The sequence below is a fragment of the Pristis pectinata genome, chromosome 27 (assembly GCF_009764475.1).
Source record: "Pristis pectinata isolate sPriPec2 chromosome 27, sPriPec2.1.pri, whole genome shotgun sequence".
Classification (NCBI taxonomy): Eukaryota; Metazoa; Chordata; class Chondrichthyes; order Rhinopristiformes; family Pristidae; genus Pristis; species Pristis pectinata.
Genome location: NC_067431.1, coordinates 14,618,459 through 14,644,786, shown reverse-complemented (window position 1 = coordinate 14,644,786; position 26,328 = coordinate 14,618,459). Strand labels below are relative to the sequence as shown.

The 26,328-nt window shown below is 40.3% G+C and overlaps 2 protein-coding genes across 4 annotated transcripts; both read left to right on the top strand.

The window, feature by feature from the left end:
* Positions 1–1,285: 1,285 nt before the first annotated feature.
* smfn (small fragment nuclease) lies at positions 1,286–10,189 on the top strand. Its single transcript, XM_052040004.1, has 7 exons — positions 1,286–2,347; positions 3,446–3,529; positions 3,624–3,701; positions 6,631–6,742; positions 7,197–7,305; positions 8,797–8,850; positions 9,490–10,189. The coding sequence occupies exons 1-7, from the start codon at positions 2,093–2,095 to the stop codon at positions 9,641–9,643; spliced, it is 846 nt and encodes a 281-aa protein (XP_051895964.1). The 5' UTR covers positions 1,286–2,092; the 3' UTR covers positions 9,644–10,189.
* Positions 10,190–12,247: 2,058 nt separating this feature from the next.
* LOC127583676 (mth938 domain-containing protein-like) lies at positions 12,248–25,149 on the top strand. 3 transcript variants are annotated; one of them, XM_052039911.1, is made up of 4 exons: positions 12,248–12,361; positions 18,532–18,673; positions 19,701–19,796; positions 21,013–25,149. In XM_052039911.1, the coding sequence occupies exons 2-4, from the start codon at positions 18,542–18,544 to the stop codon at positions 21,151–21,153; spliced, it is 369 nt and encodes a 122-aa protein (XP_051895871.1). In that variant the 5' UTR covers positions 12,248–12,361; positions 18,532–18,541; the 3' UTR covers positions 21,154–25,149. The 3 variants fall into 3 exon arrangements, with proteins under 3 accessions (XP_051895871.1, XP_051895868.1, XP_051895869.1); XM_052039908.1 differs by lacking the exon at positions 12,248–12,361 and adding an exon at positions 12,628–12,846; XM_052039909.1 differs by lacking the exon at positions 12,248–12,361 and adding an exon at positions 12,854–13,033.
* Positions 25,150–26,328: the final 1,179 nt, after the last annotated feature.

Here is a 26,328-nt window from a genome sequence, read left to right as displayed (position 1 = left end):
TAACCAATTTCAGTCATCTTGTCAATCCAACAGTATTAATCCACCCAAACAATATACCTGGATTCAGTAGCCTGATTAAAACCAGGGGTCCTTTTATGCAATAAGCTTCTGTTATTTGCTCTGTATGTGACTCATCAAATAATACCAATGCTGAGGTGAATCATGCAGACAAGACAGGCCTTGGATTTGTCTCTCAGCATAAAAATTTAACTAAGGTATATTAGCAATGGGATGATGCACATGCCATCAGTGAATTAGTCAGTGAGAAGAAAATGAGCCACAACTACTACTCTTGAACTCCAACAACTTAAATACCAAGAGTGACTAGCCCACATCTCATCCCTGCTCAAGTAGTCTGCAATATCAAAGTTCACATGTTGAAGAAGGCATCAGTAGGCAACAAAAGTTGTCTCAATCAGAGCCAAGCATACCCAATATCTGCAAAACTTGAGAGAAAATTGAAAGTGCAAGAAAGCGGGATTAAGGGCATGAGACAGAATGGGTTGCAGGGAATAAGTGTGGTGGGAATGGGATTGACAGGATTGCTCTGAAAGTCAACATAGACGAGACCAGTTGAGTTCCTCCACCTGATTGTTTTTTGCTCCAGATTCCAGCATCTGCAATCTCTCTCAAGTCTCCACAGACTCTATGGGCTGAACTGCACAAGAAAATATGAGAAAAAGCCAAACATTTTTCTTCATCACCCAGAATCACCACTATAAGCCCCAGGTCATCCACACTTATCTGGACCGATGCTTCACAGTAATTTCACTATATCGCCACATCCTTGAGTCGAGGGACAAGGTCTGCTTGGCGATGAGGTACTGGGCAATGTCGTACAGAAGTCCTGCCCCAGGAACTCCCTGACTAACTGACACTGGGCAAAGCTTGAAGTGGAGATTTCTCTCTCAAAACTGTTGTGAATTTTCAGTTTTAAAATATTTTGATTTAAACAAACAAAACAAACATAACTGAAACATTAATACTGAAAAGGAATAATTAATCTTTCACACCCCCTTCCTGGTGGTGCTGCCACGTTCTTGGACTCTTAATTCTACCTCTTGGTTATTCCGTTATTGTCACTTTAGCATTTCTTTTTGCACTACTTCAGACTGCACCATTCCGTTGTTTTGCACTCGATGCTATATGCATTATTACCAAGTATTCTGTTTACTCTGTGGGTTTCAAGTGAGCAAGGAGTTCCATTGCACCCTGCTGCATATGACAATAAATTAATCTGGAAAAAAAATAAGGTAAAGCAAAAAAAACTTACCTCCAAATCTGCTGATCGAGAATCTGCACTAAGTCATTTCGGTTCTCCTTGGCTCTGACAGCCGATTCCCCAGAGTGATGCTGCGGATTCAGGCACGGCTGAGCCCCCGGCAGGGGACCAAACGGATGGAGGCGGCCGCCCACCTTGGTCAGCCGGTGCCGGGCTGACAGAGGAGGCGCATCAAGTCCCGCACGCGGTTGAGTTGGAACGGACGGGCCTGTAACTTATTCTGCAGACACACACAGAGACATCTTCGTCGTGGCTATCCCTCAAGGTCCAGGATGATGGTCTTCGTTCCGTTGATCTATTTATGGGCTCTCAAGTGGCTTATCACCACCTTGGTGCTGGTTCTCGACTAGGAGCTTCCAGCCATCACATTGCCTGCTCCCGTCGCCCTCCCCACCATCACGTAAAGACTTGAGAAGAAGTCCACAGAGCGAAGACGCCTGTGCGTGCATTTGTTTAACCTGTACTTGATGACGGACAATCCACAGCCATCACCGCTAACGTGAAGGAATGAGACGGCAGCAGCATCCGTCCCACCGTGCAACAGATGGGAGAAAGCCCACCAGCCTAATTTAATCCACAATATGCACGGACATCAACATTAACCAACGTGCATCATCTTCAAATAACGAGACAACGACAAGCAGCCCGTGGTTTTTAACTCGCACCGTGACGGGAACTCCACAGTGGGCCCGCCTCGCCAGGCCAGCGGCCGGGCGGCCACCCGCCTTGACGACGCGTTTTTGCGACAGTGGGGCGGGGCCTGTTGCTAGGCGCCGCGGGGGGCGATTGGCGGCTCCCGGGGCCCCGGCCATGCTGATGCTGCGTGGTCACAGGGCCGGCCTTAAAGCTGTGCGCCTGGGCGCCGTGGCTGTGCTCCGGGCTTGCGGGCGCTGTCGTTCCGCCGGTTGCTTGCTTGGCAGTTTCGTGCCTTCTGCTGGCCGCCCGCTCTCGGCTTCTCTGCGGCCCGGGTTCGGTTCTCGTCCTGCGGTTTCGCTGATGCCTCGGCGTCTCACCACCATGGCAGCGGAGAGTATGGCAGGGAGGATGGTCTGGGTGGACTTGGAGGTAACTTGCCTTGCTGCACGGAAAATTCTTTAGTGGTGCATCATTCAGGGAGCCTGGACAACAAAAGAAAAGTTTCGTCGTCTACTTGTTGCCTAATTTGCAAAAATATATATTATATATACATAATACATTTATATATATTTTATATATAATATAAAATCTCAAGGGCTTCTGAGGTTGCTTCATTAATGCACTGTTTCAGGAGTCATCCTGTGGTTAAACTGGGCCAAATTCTGACGCTCAGCTTTCCTTTTATTTTTCCTGTTGATGACGTATTTTTTGATTAATCTCGCGAAAATCCACCTTCTTGCAGTTGAAGGAGTATATTGTGTGAAATTGTGTAGTTTCCTCTTGTCCCCAGTAGTCAAATCCTAATTTAATCACTTTAAGACGTCTTAAATATGTTGGGACCTTGGCTTCAATTCAACAGGAATTAAAGTTGGGGAGGATTGTTATGCTTGATGCTGTTGTGTTCCTGCATATGTAATGTGCCAGAAAGATGATGCAAATTCTCAGCTATTTCTATTGCTGGTGAGCTTGTTTGTTGATTTTTAAGTAGGTGCTCAATGGAAAATGGACATGGGCAAATGATTTGAGCAATTGGGATATGAAAGTAGATTAAGAGGGGGCTAAAGCAAAGTTCAGTGCTTCTGGCCCAGTTGGAGAAGTTAGTGATGTACACAGCAGGGAAACTAATGACAGAGGTAAACATTGGAAATTATCTCTATCCAATTTATATGCTGCGTGTTGTATAATTGAATAAGCTCATTTCACTTTGTGTATCTTAAGCCTAACTTCATCCAGGTGCAGTTAATGCTGCAAATCCTGTTAATAGCCAAAGCACTAATGTGAGAATTTTTGTTGTGGAGTTTGTGAAAATAGATCAAATCCATGGAACCACTTGCATTTTTCTCTAATGCATGTGTTTTTTTAAAGAAAATGAATGAGCAAACCAAATAATTATTCTGGGTTATCAAAGGAGCTTTATACTTTCAAAGACACTGTCAATAGCAATGTGTTGTAGGATTAGGCCTTTACTGTCTATCTAATCTAAGTTTGCACTATGGTCTGACATTTTGCTTTTCTTTTCCTGAATAGATGACTGGATTGGATATTGAAAAAGATAAAATCATAGAAATGGCTTGCATTATAACTGATTCAGATTTGAATATATTAGCTGAGGTAAGGTAACTGTAATTTTGACAGGATGCACGCATAGTTAAACATTATTGAAACTTGTCTTTCTAAGTATGGATTTCTTGTATTTCTTTATCAGGGTCCACACTTGATTGTTAACCAACCAAATGAGCTCCTGGATGGCATGTCAGAATGGTGTGCAGAACACCATGGAAAGGTATGGTATTGCCTACTAATGTGTTTACATTGGCAGTTCTGCATGGCTAAAAGTTAAGGCTTGTCTGCATTTTTGATCCTGCCAAATCATTCTGCCCAGTTCTTATCAAAGGAACAAATATCAAACTTGGGTTGCTATAATGTATCCTACTGCTTTGGCTTATCATGTCCTATAAATGATTAGTCATTGAACTTCAAAAATGATTGTGTGTAATCCTTTCTTAACAGAAATGCTTCAAAATCATCTTTGTACCTTAGTTGAAACTGTTGATATCTCTCTGTGAAGGATTTTCTGTAATGTCCTCTGTAGTATTAGGAACTAAATGTCTTTCCACTTTTTGAAACTATTTTGTACATCTTTATTTGCCCAAGTGACCTCTTGACTTCAACTTTGTTCTGCAAGATGGTAATACCAAATTTAGTTTCAATCTATAGTGTGTTTGTGATAAATGGCATGGTTTGTTGTATACATTGTAGCCTGAATGCTTTTTGGGGCAATGGAAATTGATGCATTTGACCTTGCAATAGAAGTCCAAGTATTGAAACTTCATATCACTTTTCCAATACACAAAATACAAACAAGAGTAGGCCACTCAAGCCTGCTCTGCCATTCAGTATGATCATGACTGACCTATGCTGGCCTCAGTTCTTTTGTACCAGTTCCACATAACCCTCAATTCTTCTTCAATCTTTCAAATATTATCTCCACCTTTATATCTAATGATCTAGCCTTGATTTTTTTTTGGGGGGGGAGAAAGACAGAATTCTGGGCACCTCAGTTTTAAATAACTGGCTCCTTATTTTGTAGTTATGTCCCCTTGTTTTTGACTCGCCCATTATTGAAAGCACCTCAACATGTACCTTTTATCAAAGCCCCCCTTAGGATCTTGTATGTTTAAGGAAGGTCACCCCTCGCTTTCCTAAACTCTCAGGAATACTGACCAAACGATCTAGCCCCTCTGGGACAGCCCTCTCATCCCAGGAATTAGCCTGATGAATCTCTTTTGGACTACCTCCAATGCTACTATATCCCTTTCAGGCAAGGGGACCAAAACTATATACAGTATTCCAGATGTGGCCTCATAAATGCTCTGTACAACTGTAATAAAACTTATCTAAATTTAACTTCAACCCCTTCACAATAAAGGCCAATATACAGGTTGCTTTCTTACTATTTGTTTGACCTGCAAGCTAACATTTTGTGATTCAATACAATTTCCTTTGTTTGCCTAACAAACTGCCCATCTAAATGTTCCACATTCAGAATCAGATTGAAGAATCCTCACTGAATGGTCTAAAGCAGGAAAATATAACTTGGAAGAATCTTATACATAAACAAAAAATAAACCATGGGGGAGTGTAGACTTTAACCTGTAAATTTTTTTGGAGTGGGGGAGGGGAATGAGACTTATGCAGTCATGATAAAATGTGTTCAGATTCAGTAACTGTCAGTTCTGTTACAAAACATTCTCACTTCTCAACACATCTGCTTCTGAGTGGAGGCAGTGGTTAGATCTTCCAAGTTCACATCACTATGGTCATTGGTCTATTGTTGGACTGCAGTTGGACATCCTGGAGCCAATGTTTGTGATGGCCACAACTGGTATTGAGAAGTGTAGACAGAATCCATGGAGTGGAGACTGGTCTTCATGATGGACTGGCCTGTGTCCACAACTCTGCAATTTCTTGCAGTCTTGGACCGAGCAGTTGCCATACCAAGCTGTGATGCATCTGGATACTGGTGCATCTATATAAAATAAAAATTACTGAGAGAACATGCTGAATTTCCTTAGCCTTTAAAGGAAGTAGAGGTGCTAGTGTGCTTTCTTAGCAATGGCTTCTACGTGGTTGGACGAGGACAAGCTATTGGTGATGTTCACTCCTGGGAACTTGAAACTCTCAAACATCTTTGCCACATAACCATTGATACATACAGGGGTATGTGCTTAGCCCTGCTTCCTGAAGGCTATGACCAGCTCTTTGTTTTGCTGACATTGAGGTTATCATGTACTCTGTGTCATTGTTATTTGAGGTCCAGCCCACTACTGGGCCTTCATTTGTGTGTACAGATACCTGTACTATCTAAAGCTTGCAGCCTAGCTTAGAATCCCCAGACCTCTGTCAGGAGAATGTTGGTTTGAGGGTAGGAGAAGAGGGAGAGATGTGTAGGGAAGTCGATTAGCAATTGGAGAGTGATAAGAACCACATTGATTGGTGGGAACCCTCACTTAGAGCAAGCATCTGTAGATGTGGGCGCAGATTGAGAGTGAATGGACTAACCAGAAAGGTGATTGAAGGGATCCAAGGAATTGGGAAGATTGGAGGAGGCCACAAGGAGAAAGGGATCTATGATAAGGAGACTAAGGGGCTGAAAGAAGGTTTGTGAGAGATTGTCAGTGCTCATTGTGAGTGGATCATCAATACATCTGTGTGTACTTGGTGACTGCATCTGAGCCTGGTCTCAAATTGTCCTGGACTTCCTTGGACCAAGTCCTTGCTGTCTAGACCATGTGTTGGCTGATGTGCAATGGCTATCCCATGCTAAATGAAATCACTCATGGCCGCCTTCCACAAGCAAGTTCTCTATCCTGAGGAACTGCCTAAGATGAAGAACAGATGGCAACAGCTGTCAGACTTGCTTTGTAATAACTGGCAGCACTGACATATTTGTCATTATTATTACAGGAAAATCCTGGCCTTTGGCTGGACTATGTGATGTAGATAATAGAAACAGAAGTTGAATGTTAATTTTGACAACATCAATTCTACAAAATGCCTTAATTTGACTGATGTGTTTGAAAATTGCTGCAGAAGCATGAAGTTGCCTTGGTTGTAGGTTTGACTGTAACAGTGTGAATAAATATGAACTCTGCCAAGAATTTGTACTTTTGGCTTTGAAACAGTAAGTCTATACTTTTTAAACTTTGCAGTCGGGTCTCACACAGGCAGTGCGGGATAGCAAAATCACCCTGCAGCAAGCAGAATATGAATTCCTGTCCTTTGTACGACAGCATACCCCTCCAGGCCTTTGTCCTCTCGCAGGTATGTTTATTAATGAAAGTATTCTCAGGCTTGCATGAATTTTCTCATTCTGCCAGTGCCTAATGCTTTATTCATTTAAAGTAACTTTGCAGTTGGTGTAAGTGTGACCCCCTGAAGCCATAAGGGAAGAATCACTTGGGTAGTAAAAGGAATGTATCGTGAAATAACTTTTTTGCAGCAAGGTATAGCCCTTTTCAAAATGGTTGAGACATCAATAATTCTAAAATGATTGAATGTGTGTGGAAGATCTTGTGCTTTAAATGCTGACTATCCTTTGCTCAGTTTGAGATTTTAGTTGGTCAGGCTGCTTTTTAAAATGATGCATCAGGCTTTCAGAAGAATTGCCATGTTATGCTGACATGTGGTAATGTATGAGTTAATGTCTTTCAAGAGGGCAGAAAATTCAAAGGGATGAAATGTAATGCAGAAGAAAATTTAATGTCTTAACTTCCAGGAAACTCTGTCCATGCTGATAAGAAGTTTCTTGACAAGTATATGCCACAGTTCATGAGGCACTTGCATTACAGAATAATTGACGTCAGCACCATCAAGGAATTGTGCAGGTAAAAGTTCATTCAAAACTTTGGTTTGATCATATGAAGCCCAGTGTTATTATACAAAATAATAACTTCAATGTTGGGTTGCATCCAGCTTCAAGCACACAACATTCTGTTGCAGTACCAGACGCTATCATTGAATCATGACTGCACAAACATGTTCCTCAAACGCAATGCACAAGCTATTACGACTGCTCAGGTTGCACTTGAATAGATAGCTACCAACTGAGCACTTGTAATACAAGAGGGCTTGGCTTTAATGGGTAGGAAGTTCAAGGGAGATATTAGAGGAAGGTTTTTACCCAGAGAATGGTTGGGGCATGGAATACACCACCTGGGGTGGTGGTGGAGGCGGGTACATTGGTCAAATTCAAGAGATTGCTAGATAAGCATATGGAGGAATTTAAAATAGAGGGATATGGGGGAGGTAGAGGTTAGATAGTCCTAGGTGAGGTTTAAAGGTCAGCACAACATTGTGGGCTGAAGGGCCTGTATTGTGCTATCTATGAATTATGTAGCCTTTGTTAATGCACAGACTTGTCAAGATGCATGACAAATGTATGTTTCTTATAGGAGCAGACCTTTTTAGTCCCTTAAGGCTATTTCCTCTGTTCGTTAGGCCAAAGCTAATATGCACCTTAATTCCATCTACCTGCCTTGCTTCCATATCCAACAATCTCCATCTGATTTGGAAAAAAATTTTAAAACTTGAAATTTTTGTAGTAAGTTCCACTCTTCTACAACGTATTCCCGACAGTCTAGCTCTTGATATTGAGGTTCCCATCCTGGAGTTCTTGCACCAATGGAGTTTTGTGCCATTGGTAAATTGGAATGGATGCCAATTGTTGTAACCCATTACTAACTTTAGTGGAGATTAAGGCCCAAGCTCCTGTTGTTGGAACATTAATAGTCACCTTCCTTTCATTTCATCTGTACTTTTTTTTATATCTTTAACCAGGACAATATTTTTCCTTTTATGCTATTAATATTAATTTCAACTAAAAAATCTTTTAGCTGGAACAGGATCAGAACCTGGAAGTCTAGGCTAACTAGTATTGAACAATCCTTTATCTGGTACTTTAGTTACTCCCTCAAAATTTCATTTCCTTTAAGTTGGTTTAACACAGCCTGTCCTCTACAAATCCATGTTGGCTTTTCAATGAACCTGAGCTGCTCTAAATGGTCAATGATCTTTAATATTAAATTAACTAGTCTAATTTCCTTGTTTCCTTAAAGTACAAAATTGTGTAATTTTTCCATCTAAATAAAAAGTGTAGTATTGGTCAAGGACTTTCTGTATTGCCCATTATTAGTATCTTTTTGACATCATTAAAATTCAGCAAAAAATATTGCTTTGGGAGTAGATACTTTGCGTTTTACAATTCTAACTTTTATTCAGTAGTAGCTTTTTCATTTTAGAAACGGTACTTTTTTTTTGCTGTTCCATCAAATTGGAGTTATGCTTCTGATGAGGTAAAATTGAGTTCACTTTTTTAGACGCTGGTACCCAGATGAATATGAAGATGCACCAAAGAAGAAAGCCTCACATAGGTGAGTAATGCCTGCTTTGCTATCTCGGAATAACCTAATGGAGCAAACTTGTTTGAACTGGTTAAAAAGGCAACATTTAACAAACAAAACACAAAACATTTGGACTATTTGGAGATTAGAAGATAAGCCTTTATTTTTTCCCTCCCTCTGAAACTGTATGCAGGTCAGAGTTGTGAAAACTCATCCCACTATTCCAATTATTTTCATTTTAAAATATGGTAAATTTAGATAATCTTCATCTACATTTTTGCTTGTGATATTCTACAGTGCCTTATTTTGCATAAAGGCAGGAGAGTCACAAAGATGACACAATTGTACTGGGTGCATTAAGTGTTGAAGAGCTGAAATCAAAATTAATGTAATGGAAGGACTGTGTTGGACTGGGTGCAGAAATTATAAGCATGCATTTTAAATGGTCGGAGGGAAAGAAAGTGTGTGTGTGTTGGGGGGGGGGGGGGGGAACAATACCAACCTTGAATGTAGGCTTTCTTTTAGTTTTTAAAAAGCCCAAGTTGAAAGCAACAATCTTGTGCAATGATCCTGAATCTTTTGGGATTATAACTTGAAGCATAGCACTTTGCCTTCAAGAAAACTACCACCTAAAATATGCATGAACTAATTCTGATTTAATCTTTCTAGAGCATTGGATGACATCCATGAGAGCATCAAAGAGCTGAAATTTTATAGGATGCATATATTTAAAGAAGGCAAGGCAGAAGAGAAGAAAAGAAAAACTCACCTAGAAAATGGTGACCATAGCAAGCGAGGGAGCCAGAACCAAGGCACTGACTAAGATGCTCAAAGTTCTCCCAACAATCTGAAATGTCCATTTGCACAATTCTTGCTCTGAGTTGGGGCACTTAAATATGCAATATTGTTAGTGACAGTTAAAAGCAATGTCTAAAATTTCTTCCATGTTTTGGTTATTTTTTTTGAGCAATTGCAATGAAACCTTTGCATGTTGACTCCCTTTTTGTTTTGTTTTAATTGGAACCCTTTTGGAAGTACAAATCTGCAGTAGCAGTAATTTAGAGCATTACTTTAACTTTGAACATTACATCTGACATTAACTCGTCTCTTTCTGGTAGAGAGAGTGCTTTAAGCTTGAAATTGCAACTAATAGTGCATGCTCAGTGACTTGTTAGTGATTTGGCTGATCTCAAACTGCTTTATTTTTAAATCACGTTTGGACCATAGATAAGGATTGAGGTTCTGATTACTGGGGCCTTTTACATTGACTGTTTCACTCAGCCTCTACTTTGATATGCCATGTAATTTAATAAAGCAGTTGAATATAAACATTTTTATTCAAAATTAAACTCCTGCCTGTTACAGCAAATGTTGTGTATGTTGTCTTAGCCATGCATTGAAGTCACAGTATACAAAAAGAAAAATCGGAAGGAATGTGCTTGCAATTTATACATGTTCAACAGGTTGGAAAACAACTGGAGTTGCTGTTTCAGCTAAGTGACTTTTCATCAGAAACTAACTAATTATGGAAGTAACCTTTTGTAGAAACAAAACTGTCAGATTTCATAAATCCTGACCAGGTGCAGGAATTTTTTTAGGAGCCAGTTTTTTTTTAAAGGGATTTGGTGGTGGGTTGCAAAACATACATCTGGGAGGAAAAAAATCACAAAAATGTGTCCCTTATTTTTACTGTAGCCATCTGTGAACCAAGAGACTCCAGTGAAAGCACTGTACCTCCCAATTCCAATTTAGTGTCAATTACTTGGCAAGTAATTACATCAATTCAAATGTCTGAAATGGTTCAAAAAATTTGTTTAGGTGCTAAAAAGAATTAACTTGAGGCCAGTAATAAAATACTAGCTGTGCAATTTGAGGCTGTAAGGATGAAGTGTTTTCACCACTGCGTCTCTAGCTCCAGGTGTGGCTGCAGTGAAAAATGAGCAAACAATTTTGGTTATTCTCCCACATATATTTTACCTTCATCCTTAATTCTTGCAAGTATGGATTTTTTTAAAGTAATACAGATACTGGAATTGACTTCAAGTCAGGAAGCTTCTGGACAGAAAGAACAAAGTAACCTTTCACACTTATGACTTTCCATCAGATTGGGTAAAGTTAAATCTTTAAGTTATAGAAGTCTACAATTTAATTTCTGACAGTTCTGATGGTAGGTAATAATCAATTCACAGATTGTACAATAAAGCTCTGATTCTCCACTTTCTAACTATTCTGATGTCATAGTGGTTTGGTATCTGGAGCACTGGTTTCCATGTTCCCTTTCCAGTCTCTGGAAATGTTATTTTAATACTTTTTAATGTGTTGGGGTATTAATAGGGAATGACAACTAATAGTCATCTATAAATTCACTGATGATACCACTTGTTGGTAGAATCTCGGATGGTGATGAGGTGTACAGGAGTGAGGTAGATCAGCTGGTTGAGTGATGTCACAACGCCAACCTTGCAGTCAGCATCAGCAAGACTAAGGACTTGATTGTGAACTCCAGAAAGGGGAAGTTGGGAGAACACACACAAGTCTTCATTGAGGGCTCTGTAGTGGAAAGGTGAGCAGCTTCAAGGTCCTGGGTGTCAACATCTCAGAAGATCGATCTTGGACCCAACACATTGATGCAATCACAAAGGAGGAGTTTGAGGAGATTTGGTATGTCACCAAAGACTCTTGCAAATGTCTACAGGTGTATGGTGGAGTGCATTCTGACTGGTTGCATCACCACCTGGTATGGAAAATCCAATTATGCACGATCAAAAGAGGCTGCAGAGGGTTGTAGACTCGGCCATCTCCAGCAGGGCACAACCTTCCCAGCCATCAAGGACATCTTCAAGAGGTGGTGCATCAAGAAGGCGGCATCCATCATTAAGGACCCTCACCATCCGGGACATACCCTCTTTGTGTGACTGCCATTGGGGGGGAGGTACAGGAGCCTGAAGACCCACACTCAACGTTTTAGCAACGGTTTCGTCCCCTCTGCCATCAGATTTCTGAATGGTCCATAAGCACTACCTCATTATTCCTCTTTTTGCACTATTCATTTATTTTTGTAACTTAAAGTAATTTTTATGTCTTGCACTGTACTGCTGCTGTAAAACAACAAATTTCATTACATTTTAGTGATAATAAACCTGATTCTGATTCTAGTCTGGAAAATCTGCTGGTCTGTCACCACAGGTCCTGAGAGTGCCAGATTATCAGAGTTTTACTGTTTCATTCTCTGATTTTTAATGCCTGAATTTTATTTTTGGATTGGAAATCTTTCTGTTTTTGAGGCTTAAAAGGGATTGTAATTGACCAACTCCACGCTGCAGTTTTAAATCTTCGCTTAGCTTTTCTTGTAATAAACACAGTTGCAAAGTTGTATTTTAAAGGGCTTATTTGACCCAAATAACCCATTGGACTAACTACTATCAAGGTAACCCATCACCAACCATGTTCAAAAGCTGAAGCGGGAATATCACGGGGGACAATGAGGAATAGATGGCATTTCAAGATAGTGTGTACTCTGCAAGCTGAATTTCCTTTAAAGGTAAACGTTTTGGTTCAATGATGCAAAGATTTTTCTTTCAGCTCTACTACAAAATTGTGCTAAGTTTAAATCGAAAAGACAACTTGGTGTTTAAACTTAAGTAACAAGTGGCTTTGCATTTATGTGCATTTACGCAGTTTAATTCCAGACTGAGCAAATTAAACAAGTTCAATTTTTCAGTAATTAGACCTTGCAAATAGGCTTCAGTTTTTGAGAGGCCACAAACCATGCATTTACAATATTTATCAGGAAACGAAGATAAATGTTGGTGCACTGCAGTGTGTGATTTTGGAGTGACTGGCCCTCCGTTTCCATGACGACAGTGGCTGACAGCTGGATGACTGCAGGCGGCGGCCAGGCCGGGAGCTTCACTCTGCGGCGCTCCTCCGCTGGAAGAGGCCGAGGCCCGAGGCCGTTGTTTTCTCCCGACAGAGGAAGTTACTTGTGCGAGGGGCGGAGTGGGTTCAGGGTCATCGCCGCCCTGGGTGAGAGCGAGAGCGGCCCCTGGATCGGTTTGCGCTCCCCGGGCTCGGTCTGGGAGTAGGCCGCGGATGGTCGCTGCGAAACGGCAGCTCACGGCCAAGCAATTAAATAAAAATGCAATTGAATGCGAAATCGGCCCTTACTGCCATGTTTCTGGTTGCCACGTCAGACCTGGGCAGCGTGCACTGGGTGAGCTGGAGCAGCAATGGGAGTTTGCCAAGTGTAACAGGGCAGAATTTCCCGTGCCTGCAGCAGAGCCTATTTTTTGCTTTGTTCGCGTACATTTGCTCTTTAAAGCTGATATGTTCTGTTTTATTTACGGTGTGCATTGCTCTGCTTCATATTTTCAACGTGTGGATGTCAGACCTGTATTAGCTCTGCAGGGATTCTTCTCTCACCCTGTGCTTTTCCAATTAAAAGTTTGTTAAGTGTGTCCAGGATGGATTCCTGTCACAGTATGTTGACAGGCCAACTAGAGGGGATGCCATATTAGATCTAGTTTTAGGTAATGAACCGGGTCAGGTGACGGATCTATTGGTGGGTGAGCATTTGGGGGACAGCGACCACTGCTCCATAACCTTTAGAATTGTCATGGATAGGAATAGGAGCAAAGAGGACGGGAAGATATCTAATTGGGGAAAGGCGAATTATGAGGCTATAAGGCAAGAACGTGAAAGTGTGAATTGGGATGACATTTTTGAAGGGAAATGTACCATGGAGATGTGGTTAATGTTCAAGGATCTCTTGCAGGATGTTAGGGATAAATTTGTCCTGGTGAGGCAGAGAAGGAATAGCAGGGTGAAGGAACCATGGGTGACAAGAGAGATGGAAAAACTAGTTAGGAAGAAGAAGGCAGCATACATAAGGTGTAAGCAGCAAGGATCAGACAGGGCTCATGAGGAAGATAGAGTAGCAGGGAGGGAACTTAAGAAGGGGCTGAGGAGAGCAAGAAGGGGACATGAAAAGGCTTTGGCGAGTAGGGTTGAGAATCCCAAGGCTTTTTACTCCTACATGAAGAACAGAAGGATGGCTAAAGTAAAGGTAGGTCTGATTAAAGACAAGGTGGGAAGCTGTGCCTGGAAGCTGTGAAAGTGGGTGAGGTTCTTAATGAATACTTCTCTTAAGTATTCACTGTGGAGAGGGGTCTTGATGATGCTGAGGACAGTGTTGGTAAGGGTAATGTTCTAGAGTATGTAGCTATCAAGAGAGAGGATGTGTTGGAGCTGTTAGAAAATATTAGGACAGATAAGTCCCCGGGGCCTGATGGAATATTCCCCAGGCTGCTTCGTGGGGCTAGGGAGGAGATTGCTGAACCATTGGCTAGGATCTTTAAGTTCTCATTGTCCACGGGGATGGTATTGGAGGGTGGTGAATTTTGTCCCCTTATTCAAAAAAGGTAGTAGGGATAGTCCAGGGAATAACAGACCAGTGAGCCTTACGTCTATGGTGAGTAAGCTGCTAGAAAGGATTCTAAGAGATAGGATCTATGATCATTTAGAGAATCATGGTCTGATTAGGGACAGCCAGCATGGATTTGTGAAGGGAAGATCTTGCCTCACAAGCCTGATAGGGTTCTTTGAGGAGGTGACCAGGAAGATTGATGAGGGTAGTGCAGTAGATGTAGCCTGCATGGATTTTAGTAAGGTGTTTGACAAGGTTCCGCATGGTAGGCTTCTTCAGAAGGTCAGAGGCCAAGGGATCCAGGGAGGCTTGGCCGTGTGGATTCAGAATTGGCTTGCCTGTAGAAAGCAGAGGGTTGTGGTGGAGGGAGTGCATTCAGATTGGAGGGCTGTGACTAGTGGTGTCCCACAAGGATCAGTTCTGGGACCTCTACTTTTTGTGATATTTATTAATGACTTAGATGAGGGGGTGGAAGGCTGGGTTAGCAAGTTTGCAGATGACACAAAGATCGGTGGTGTTGTGGATAGTGTGGAGGGCTGTCGAAGCTTACAGAAGGATATTGATAGGATGCAGAGCTGGGCTGACAAGTGGCAGATGGAGTTCAATCTAGAAAAGTGTGAAGTGATACACTTTGGAAGGACAAACTCCAAGGCAGAATACAAGGTAGATGGCAGGATTCTGGGCAGTGTGGAGGAGCAGAGGGATCTGGGGGTTCATATCCACAGATCACTGAAAGTTGCCACACAGGTGGATAGGGTAGTTAAGAAAGCTTATGGGGTGTTAGCTTTCATAAGTCATGGGATCGAGCTTAAGAGCCGCGAAGTAATGATGCAGCTTTACAAAACTCTGGTTAGACCACACTTAGAGTACTGTGTCCAGTTCTGGTCGCCTCATTATAGGAAGGATGTGGAGGTGTTGGAGAGGGTGCAGAGGAGATTTACCAGGATAGTGCCTGGATTAGAGAGTATGGATTATGAGGAGAGACTAAGGGAGCTAGACTTTACTCATTGGAGAGAAGGAGGATGAGGGGAGACATGATAGAGGTATATGAAATATTAAGAGGAATAGGTAGAGTGGACAGCCAGTGCCTCTTTCCCAGGGCACCAATGCTCAATACAAGAGGGCATGGCTTTACAGTAATGGGGGGGCAGGGGGGGGGGGGGGCTGGGGAAGTTCAAGGGAGATATCAGAAGGAGGGTTTTCACCCAGAGAGTGGTTGGTGCATGGAATGCGCTGCCTGGGGTGGTGGTGGAGGCTGATACGTTGGTCAAGTTCAAGAGATTGTTAGATATGCATATGGAGGAATTTAAGATAGAGGGATAAGTGGGAGGAAGGGATTAGATAGTCTTTGGAGTGGTTTGAAGGTCGGCATAACATGGTGGGCCAAAGGGCCTGTATTGTGCTGTATTGTTCCATTGGTCTATGGTAATGGTTTTTGCAGCAACAAGCTATCTGTATCAGGGTTTCAACCCAAAACGTCGACATTTCCTTTCCCCCAGCAGATTGTTTGTTGCTTCAGATTCCAGCATTTGCAGTCTCTTGTCTCCTGATGGTTTTTGGATCCTGTTTACCTTTGGAAGTCAGAGAGTTAAAGTGAACTCCCAGATAACATTAATATTTATTTCTGCAGTTACTTCAAAAATATGTGGGATTATCCCTGAGTAGTGCTCTTCAGTGTAATCATATTGTTAATGCTGAAAAACTCATGTAATGCAGCATCTGTGGAGAGAGAAAATCTGTTCTTCCAGTGATACTGCCTGACATGCTGCGTCTGATCTGCTGTGAGCATCTAAAACTAGTTTGCTGTAAACAGCATAAAATCTGAGAATGAACCAGAAAAGCAACTTTGAACCATATTATGATATCTTTTGTTATTTTCATAGAGTCTTAGAAAAAAGCAGCATGGAGACAGGTCCTTCAGCTCACTGGGTCACACTGATCATCAACTACCCATTTACACTAATCTTGCATTAATCCCATTTTTTCTATTCTCCCCACATTCTCTTTAACTTGCCCTACATTCTACCACTCACCTACACACTAAGGGCAATTTACAGTGGCCAATTAACCTACAACCAGCATGTCTTTAGGATATGAGAGGAAACTAGAGCACCCGGAGGAAACTCGCGCAGTTGCAGGGAGGATGTGCAAACTCCACACAGACAGCACCCAAGGTCAGGATTGAACCCAGGTCTCTGGTGCTGTGAGGCACTGACTCTACTAGCTGTGCCACTGTGCCATCCAACTGCATTCACTCTGCATTGACTACAAATTAAAATCTTAGTAAATCAAACTGCTGGGTTTTAGTCATAAAGAGATACAGCACAGAAGCAGGCCCTTTGGTCCACCGAGTTTGCACTGACCATTAACCACCCTTTTTTTTTACACTAACCCTATCTTAACCCATTTTATTTTCTCACACCCCAATCTATTCTGACCCCCAGATTCTACCTTTCACCTGTGTATTAGTGGCAACTTACAGTGGCCAATTAATGTACCGGCCCACACGTCTTCAGGATGTGGGAAGAAACCAGACAGGCAGAGAAAACCAAAGTGGGAGAACTTGCACACTTCAAACAGACAGCACCAGAGGTCTGGATTGAACCTGGATCACTGGAGCGGTGAGGCAGCAGCTCCACTAACCACCACTGTGCTGCCCCTAATCTTGTGTGGTAGGGTAGAAGTAGGAGTTAGCTACATAGGCCTTGAGATTGTTCTGCCATTGAGTTATATTATGGCTGATTTGTGCCTCAACTCTATCTTTGATGCATATATTTTATGTTCTTATAAATTTTTCAACAAAAATGTCAATGTCAGTCTTGAAATTTTTACTTGAATGCTAGTACGGAATTTGGGTGAAGAATTGTATATTTTCACTGTGAAACAAGGCTTCCTGCTTTCCTTCCTGAAGAGCCTGACTCCAAGTTTGTGATAGTCTATTCTTTGTTTAGTCTCTTTTCCATTTTAGCCTCCTCCAGTTCAAACCTCCCAACCAATTACCAACCCATGTCACAAGGTTAATCCAATTTCGTGTGCTTTATGTTTTGCTGACTTTGATAAGTAATATGTGAGACACATACCTTCTGGAAATTCTTAAATTAACGTGCGTTGATACTCTGCTGTGCAGAATGTTTGTGATCTTTCCCAAATGATAAAACTAAATGACTCAGACATGACCTAGCCTTCACAATTAAAACTGTCTAATCAGTATTAAGTTCGTGACGGCAGTTTTTACTTAAGCAAAGCCAGTGGATTGACCGATTGAGAATTATAAATTCAGTAAGTAGAAAGTTCCAGGTATAATTGCTATGAAATTTACCAGACCTTATGCAGCAATTTCAAAGAAAAAGTCATGCTAGTGATCAGATGAAAACTTGATCAGAAAACTCAATTTTCCAAGTTAATTATTAGCTTAAGATTCATTACTAAATGAACTTTCAGTTAATAAATCAAATTCTGTTCATATTGCCGGTAACCACTGCCAATTGTAAATACAGACCAGAAAGCTGCCAGGTTTAGCATCTAATAGGTGCTGAATTAGCTAGTTTCAGAAGGGCACTTTATTCTTGGATAGGAAGAGTAAAAGAATCATTATTCAGTTAATGTTTCCTTCAAAGTTCCACAATTAAATGGCCTACAGACATGTGCAATAGCTGACACATGTAGGATGGTCTCTTTGGGACCTGGATATGTGAAGTTAAATGCTGTCTTTGTTTCATAGCTTCATTGCAATATTGCAGCACACTAAGCAAGATACAGTCAGGGCTTGGCATGATTTTTTTTCAGCCAGTTCTGTAGCTCCAATTGAATCACCCCTTGTTACGCATTCAAATCTTTTGCTTATTTCCTTAATACGTTGATCAGTTATAAGATGTGCATTGCCTGGCTTATTTGGTGTATCATTTCTGTTTCGTCTACCTCCAGTTTTGGCCAATGGTAAATGAGTCTTTAAGTTGCTGAGGTGATCATCTGCAAATTTAAATAAGCAGACATTCAAATCCGTTCAACTAATTTCAAACTTTTCTCTCTTCTTCTCACATCTAAGCAGAAGCTGGAATATGATAGTGCTTTCCACAGAGTGAACATGAAGGGAAAAACAATCTGATAAGTTGTGTAATATTTGAGTTTACAGTTGAAAATGCTAAATGTAGGCATTCTAGTGATACCTTCATTTAGAAGGTCTTAACCAGATTTGCATTGTCCACACTTAAGTGCTCCAAATATAGAATATTATGGAGCGTATTATATCATTTGGAAGGTCAGTTTATGTTTTCTTACCTCAACAGTGAATGAAACATGACTTCACCCCCTATTGCATCATTAAGATGGGGAGAAATGAAAGTTGAGGGCAGTGACACTTTGTACAAGGATTGTAAAGTCTGGCCAGGAGGAAATCGAACATGGGACTGGCGAGAGACAGGTACTCGGGTGAGTAGAAATTTGATATGTGATACTGCAAATAATTGTAACTCAGCAGAATTCACAGTTTTAAACAGCATCATTCACATGTTGTCTGTTGCCAGAGAACACAAAAGCATTTTGTTTTCCACGAGTTGAGTTGCATGGTGAACGGTGTACTGAGGGCAAGTCTATCAATGTGCTTGTCAACATTTGCAGCAGTGAAAATGTTTGCTTGAAGTTCAAGGTCTCGCACCTGGTTTATAGTGTCACCATACTGCCAGATTTTTTTCAGCTGTATTGCTGCTACCCTCTAGAATTGCTTCCCAACCATCTGTCTTACCATCCTCCTCCTTGCTTTCAGAAATCTATTTGTGATTTTTCTCTTTAATCAACCTTTTTTGCAGGTCTGCGCTTGATTCCATTTTAGCTTATGCTCCCTAGCACATTCTGTCTCCAGCATTCTGGAATTTCTGACATGATGTTACGCAAATAGTTAAACTACCTTTAGAATGTACTCTGATTATTATTTTGTTTTGAAGATTTTTAATTCTTGTTCTGAACCCTGTTCTTTAAAGGTTTGTAGAACAGTATCAAGTAGAAGGAGGAGCATGTGGTAAAACTACCACCATTTTGAGATTCGTTCAAAAGCTTTAGAACATTAATATTAGATGTGACCTTGCAGGGCATGTAGACAGAGTGTGAGGAAGTGAGAAGAGCTGATTGCTCTTACGAGGAGATAGTACAGTCTCGATGGTTACAGCTGAATGGCCTCTGTTCATGCTGTAACCTATCTATGATAGAGAAAACCTATTCACCCCCAACATTGCTTCTGGAGAGGCCTGGCCTCTGTTTTTCCTAGACACTAAAAAATATTATCCAATATATTAATTTTATACGATGTTTTAACAGGGACTCTAAGATGTTTGCAATCACAGTGCCTAGCATTCATGTTGGACAAACAAAGAGAATTTGAGAAAAAGCATGGATTGGTCATAAATATATTTCTTTTACTGGCACTGTAGTTTGTATCTTAATTGTTCCCATGTTCTTGCAGCATAGACCTGGAGTTCAGCCAGCTGATGTTAATGAAATTATAAATAAAGGTATCCAGATAATTGTTATTGGAAGGGGAATGGAGGAGGCATTACAAGTAAGTACATTTTATCAATACCTGCTAAAATAAATAGTCGAACTTGACTTGTTTGCAGTTTTAAGCCTATTGCTTTTTTTGAATTGCATTCTCTCTGTATTGAATCTGTTCAGTAGATCATTTTTCAGTTCTGATGGTAAATCTTCATCTAAACTAGTGATTACATCTTTATCATCAAAAGCAAAATCTAGCTAACTGCCAAATCTTAATAACATTTCTCTAATTGCTGGTGGCAATTAGCAATCTCAGGCAGCCAGAATAAGACATGGTTAGTGTACACAAAACAAGTTGGTGTTGTGGCATTTAAAAAAAATTGCCACCTGACTTTCTCTGGACGACCACTATGTACCTGCTTGGATTAAACAATAGATCATGAATGTGTACAGATTGAAACTAACTTATGAAAAGAAGGATGTGGGAAAACCATTATACTCGTGCATCCTTGCTGATCCAACCCATGTTCCACCCTGCCCAATTTCTAGTAACAGAGTATTCATTGACAGCTGTACATCAGCCAGTTAGTTGAAGGTAAGTTTGAGAACCTTGTACAGCAAAGTTAATTTACTGAAAACAAAATATGGGTAATTTATCCATAAAAATGCAATGAACGCAAGGTACTTAAATGTTAAATTAAATGCATAAAACTAATCTCTGGAACTGAATAAGCTTGATTGACAGAGGAATTACCCAATCATGTCTCCTTTGGCAGGCCACTGTTGTCACTTTAGTTGGTTTTGCAGTTGTCAGCCATGGCTCATTGATGGTATTTTCACCTCTTACATCAGTAATTAGTGGATTCAAGTTCCACTCACATAGTCACGTAATCTGGATGGACATTTCAGTGTGGTACTAAGTGAATGCAGCATTGTCAATTGATGTTGTTCTTGGATGAGGTGTTAAACCAAGGCTCATGTTTGGATTTTTTATAAAGAGAATGTTCGCAAGATGTGATGTGGGACTTTGAATAGGTTTCAACTTTTTATCAAATTAAATGATACTGTGGTACCATGTAGCAATCTCTTTAGATAATTTCTAATATTGCTATTCAAAATAATCTACCAGGCATCAATCTGTTTTTTTTTGTTTTGTAAAGTATCCATTTTTGGCATGATAATCTATACATTGGATCCACGTTTAGATTTGACCTAGTTTGGTTATGAGTGCAGACTCTTTCACTGAAGTAGTTGCTAAATCTAACTTACAGTGTGGGTTTCAGGTGCCTGAAGAGACACTGGCTTTCATCAGAAGTAAGGGCATTAATGCTCTGGTTCTACAAACGGAGAAAGCTGTGGCACAGTATAACAAACTGGTGAAAGACGGGGTTGCTGTTGGAGGAATCTTCCATTCAACCTGCTGAAGGATCCCGCTAATGCCCTTAATGACTTGATCTTACCGCAGGAGAATAACTCGCTGTGTTTGGATGCCAAGTTTAAGCATTCTTTTATAATTTTTTTGATATGAAGCAAAATTTATAACAACTGTGAACTAAAAAGTACAGCAGATATTAAAAGATGTGTGAACATTTAATGCAGTTCATTATTCCATAACTTCTACTTCAAAGATTGGATGGGCAGTCATGAAGCATTGTTTAATTTCTATTTTCTGTTTGAATGGCTAATAAAACATTCCATATTGCCTGCTGCTAAAACTTCTGTTGAACTCTCTGTCACGTCTAATGACTTTTTCATGTATTGGATTATAATTGATGATAGAAACTTGGGATATTTTCACATATATATCTTAGTATACTCAGAAGTAGTGTTTATTTTTAAATGGAAGATTCCACTGGGTGTAGAATTGATTCTCTGGTACTAACATAACCAAATGACCTAAATTTCTTTCCTGCAAGCCACTGGTAATTTGAAAATCAATGAATCAACTACTTGCTAACTGTCCTCATTGATAAACACCAACTGTGGCCTAGGTAACTAGTTTCACAAAATAAATCGTATGGATTCTGATACATCAAGACTAGAGTAAGTTCTCTGACAGTAATTATCAGCAAACCATTCATTAAGAACCGAACTGATAAAGCTGACAGCATGAAACATTACCTAAATGAAGCCAAATAAGATCCAACAACAGTCTTATTCCACAGTTGTACATATACCATCTCACAACCAAATTGTAAATAATGACACCTAAAGCATCACAATTTAGAAACATAGAAAACCTACAGCACAATTCAGGCCTTTCGGCCCACAAAGCTGTGCCGAACATGTCCCTACCTTAGAAATTACTAGGCTTACCTATAGCCCTCTATTTTTCTCAGCTCCGTGTACTTATCCAAAAGTCTCTTAAAAGACCCTATCGTATCACAATTTAAATGATTCTGAGGTAGGAACATTACTGAATGCTATGTCACTCAATGCTGCCCGTATAAGTTATTTTACATTTAATATATGTAATTCAATAGTCATGATTAGTTATGGTTACTTAAACGGTCAACAGGAGGAGGAGTCTCCAAGAATATCCTTATCCTCAACGTTGCTGAAGCCCAGCAAATGAACGCCGAAGTCAAAGCATTTGCAATCATCTTCAGCCAGAAGTGGACAGCCCATCTTGTCTTTCTCCTGAGGTTGTTTCCATAACAAAAGTCTGTCTTCAACTAAATTAATTCGTTCAATATGATCTCAAGCAAAGCCTGTGGGTCCCAATAATATCCCAATTATACTAACTAAACTTGTACTCTAGAAGTAGTCACACTGCTAGCCAGGTTGTTCAATTATAGTTATGACACTGGTATCTATCCAGAAATATGTACCTGTCCACAATGAGTAGAGCAAACACAATCAAGCTAGTTACTGTCCCATCAGTCTACTCTCATTATCAGCAAAGGACTTCAGTAAGGCCCTTGTTAAGGTAGCACGCAGGAGACTTGTCCAAAACGTTAAAGCTCATGGGATCCAGGGCAAGTTGTCAAATTGGATCCAAAAATAGATTGGTGATATGGGACAGAAGGTGATGTTGGAGTGTTGGTTTTGTCATTGGAAGAGTGGTATACCATAGAGATTGGTGTTTGGACCCTTATTGTTTGTAATATCTGGAGGTGAATGTAAGAGGTATGATCAGTAAGTTTGCAGAAAATTGGTGGTGATGTTGATCGTGAGATGGATAGTCTTGGGTTATTGATCAGTTAAATGGGCAGAATAATTTCAGATGGAATTTAGTTCTGATAAATGTGAGGTGATGCACTGTAGGAAGAATAATAAGGATAGGACATAATAAATGGTAGGGCCTTAAGGAGTATTGAGGAACAGGGGGACCCTGGTGTATATATCCAAGGGTTCCTGAAAGTGGCAGGACAGGTAAAGTGAAGAAAAGGGGGTACAGGATACTGGCCTTCAGTAGCTGGGACATAGAATATAAGAGTAGGCAGGTTTTGGTATAACTTTGTTAGATGTTGGTTAGGCCACAATTGATGTTCTATGTGCAGTTCTGATCACCACACCAACAGAAGAATACAATTGCACTGGGGGTGCAGAGGAGACTCACCAGGATGTTGCCTGGAATGGAGCATTTCAGTTATGAGGAGAGACTGGAGAAGCAGAATTTGTTTTCTTTGGAGTAGAGGAGACTGATGGATACCTGAATGAGGTATACAAAATTATGATGAGCATAGATTGGGTGGATAGTAGGAAATTTCCCCCTTACAGAAGTCTTGAAATCTAGAGGACATAGGTGTAGAATATTGGGGAAGAAATTTAGAGGGTGATTGGGATCTGGAATGGACTTCCTGAGTAGTTGATGGAAGTAGGTACTTTCACAACATTTAAGAAGGATCTAGATGAGCGTTGAATTGGCAAGCCACAGAACACTACAGACCAACTTTTGGTAAATAGGATTAGTATGGATAGGCAATTGATGGTCGACATGGACGTGAATGGACTGTTTCTGTGCTGTATGAATCTATGAAGGAAGGTGTAATCAATGATACTATCAAGTGACACAAATAATTTGCTCAGTTTGGGTTTACTGCCATAAAAGTGTTCACTTGCTAGTTAAGAAATCTCTGTAACCAGGCAGATGAAGAGTCGGAATTTTGGGAAATGGCCTGTGGTTTGTAGATTATATGCTTTCGGCTGTGACAACTGTAAGTGATCTTCTCTTGAATCTTTTTCTGGTACATGTGAAACACTGCTACAGATGAAGGTAACCTCAGATTAGAAAACAGAAGATACTTTCAAAATGTGAAAGCTTATCATTTCAAATAGTTAACCACGATATTGCCCCATTTTCAGAAAGTAAAATATTTTATAAATCATTTTTTTTTCCAAATGATGTGTCTGTTGGTTTATCCAGAAAGACTTGCTCAAAAAATAAATTGCTGTGTCTAACAATATAATCTGTACCATCTGTCTTGACTGAATTTTAGCAATCAAGTGTTAACTGTATCCTGATCTCTGTTCTCCATTCATATCTAACTTGGGTGGCAATTTGTCCCAGATTGTAGTACTCTCGACTCAATGAGAAGACTGTGGCTTTAAAACCCACTGTGGATTAAGCATGAAATTAGGATGGTGCCTCAATGGAGGATTAATGAAGTACTGTCGAAGATACAAGAGTAGAAATTTGACCACAATTGGTTGTGCTAAATGTACAATTTCATAGCTACTCTGTGCTTCCAAAATGCAGCTCATTTCTTTCCAAATTCAGCTCCATTGAAGTCAGAGTATAATACTCGGTGCCTGTATGTCTTTTCCAAGCGACAGAGGATGAGTTTCTAACCAGTCGTCTTTCTGATGAAATGTTAAACTGAGTCCCATTCTGTCTGCTTAGGAAGATGTAATTGATCAAGAACAGAAAATTCTGTCCATGTCCTAAGCAATATTCCTTCCTCAAGCAAAAATGCAGAAAATATCTTTATTGCTTTTGTATTCTTTATTAAGTACCTTATTATTTTAACAACCGTACCAGCTTATTTCGTATTCTGTACAAAAATCCTCAGGTCAAATTTTTCCTGCACTCCCATTAAAATTGGGCCATATAATTTATCTTTTGCAACCTTAACACTGCCAGACCTGACATTATGCTGAATTTGTAATCATCTATTATCTGCTTTTTTTTGAACATTCATTCAATATGGCATCTAAATAATTGTGTTCCAGTAATTTTTCTGCAGCATTCTGTATGGAAACTTGAGCTCCTTTGCTGTGTGCCTATTATTAAAAGTTGTTTTCTTTAATCATTAAAGGTTGTGTGCATCACTGAAGGGCCAACGACCATTGCTCATCCCTAATTTTCCTTGAACCACGGTCCTTATAGTTAATGCATCCAACAATGATATTAACGAATTAACCCCTTGTGTACCATTTGCTGTCTTACATATGAACCTTCTTTTGAAAGCGAATCCAAAAAACTGAAAATACTGGAAATCTTAAATAAAAGCAGAAAATGCTGGAGATTAACTTGTTTGATATTTCTTTCTATGAAAGATAATTAACCTGAAACTTCAACTATGTTTCTTTTTCCATAAATGCAGCCTGACCTGTTGAATATGTCTTGCATTTCTGTTTTTATTTCCTGTTTCTTCAAATGCCAGAAATCTACCTTTTGTCTCTTTTGTGCACTGCCTACCATGGCTGAATGTTCCCATTGCAGCCTGGCCTGCTTATATAACAGACAATGCAATCAGTGAGAGATTCAGGAGGGTGCCCAGCAACAGTATCCAATATACCTATTTCTCTCTCAGTGTTCTGCCCTTTAAAGAGCTGGCTCACTATGAAATGGCAGATGTTCCAGCCATACTCCTGTCATTTCAATCAGGTGACTCTTTCAAGTACAAGCCTGGATTGTGAGTGTTGGACTATTTCATCTCTCTTTGTGACTTGGCAGAGGTACTCAGCTGATCAAGCCTATGCCACCTTTCAGGGCAATCCCAACAATCTCCTTCCCCTGCTTATCTCCCTATAATTTATTCTCTCTCACGTACCCATTAATGTTTCCTGCCACACACTGTGGGCAATTTACAGTTGCCAGCCAGCACATCTTTAGTATGTGGGAGGAAATTGGAGCATCCAGGGGAAATACACATGGTTACAGTGTAATAATAAAATAGGATTTAGCATGATCACATACATGTATATGATTTAGTGTGTTAGTATTGTTTAATATGGTATTCACATTGATTGTTAAAACCTTTGTAACTGAGAGAAGTGCAGTATATTACCCAAACAAGGAATGGTCACTATAACCATTATATGAGAGACGAACTGTAGAGTCAGTGGAGCTGAACTGAATAATGGTATTGAGAGAAGATAAAGATGACACATTTACTGAACAAACTTCTAGGATGATTGGAATTGTCAGGTGGTGGCCAGATAGACTCTAACGTTGCTTAAAGGAATAAACCCATATGCATTAAGCACACCTGTGGAATGCAAAGTACTAACAAAATGTGTGAAACTTGAGATAAAAAGAGACAAAGACGAGAGAGCTTGGGCCCATCTGTTTGTTTACACCAAACTGTTTGACCCTATAAGAAAAGGCCAAAATCTTTCGAAGTCAGAGATCAGAGCTTCAACCAACATCA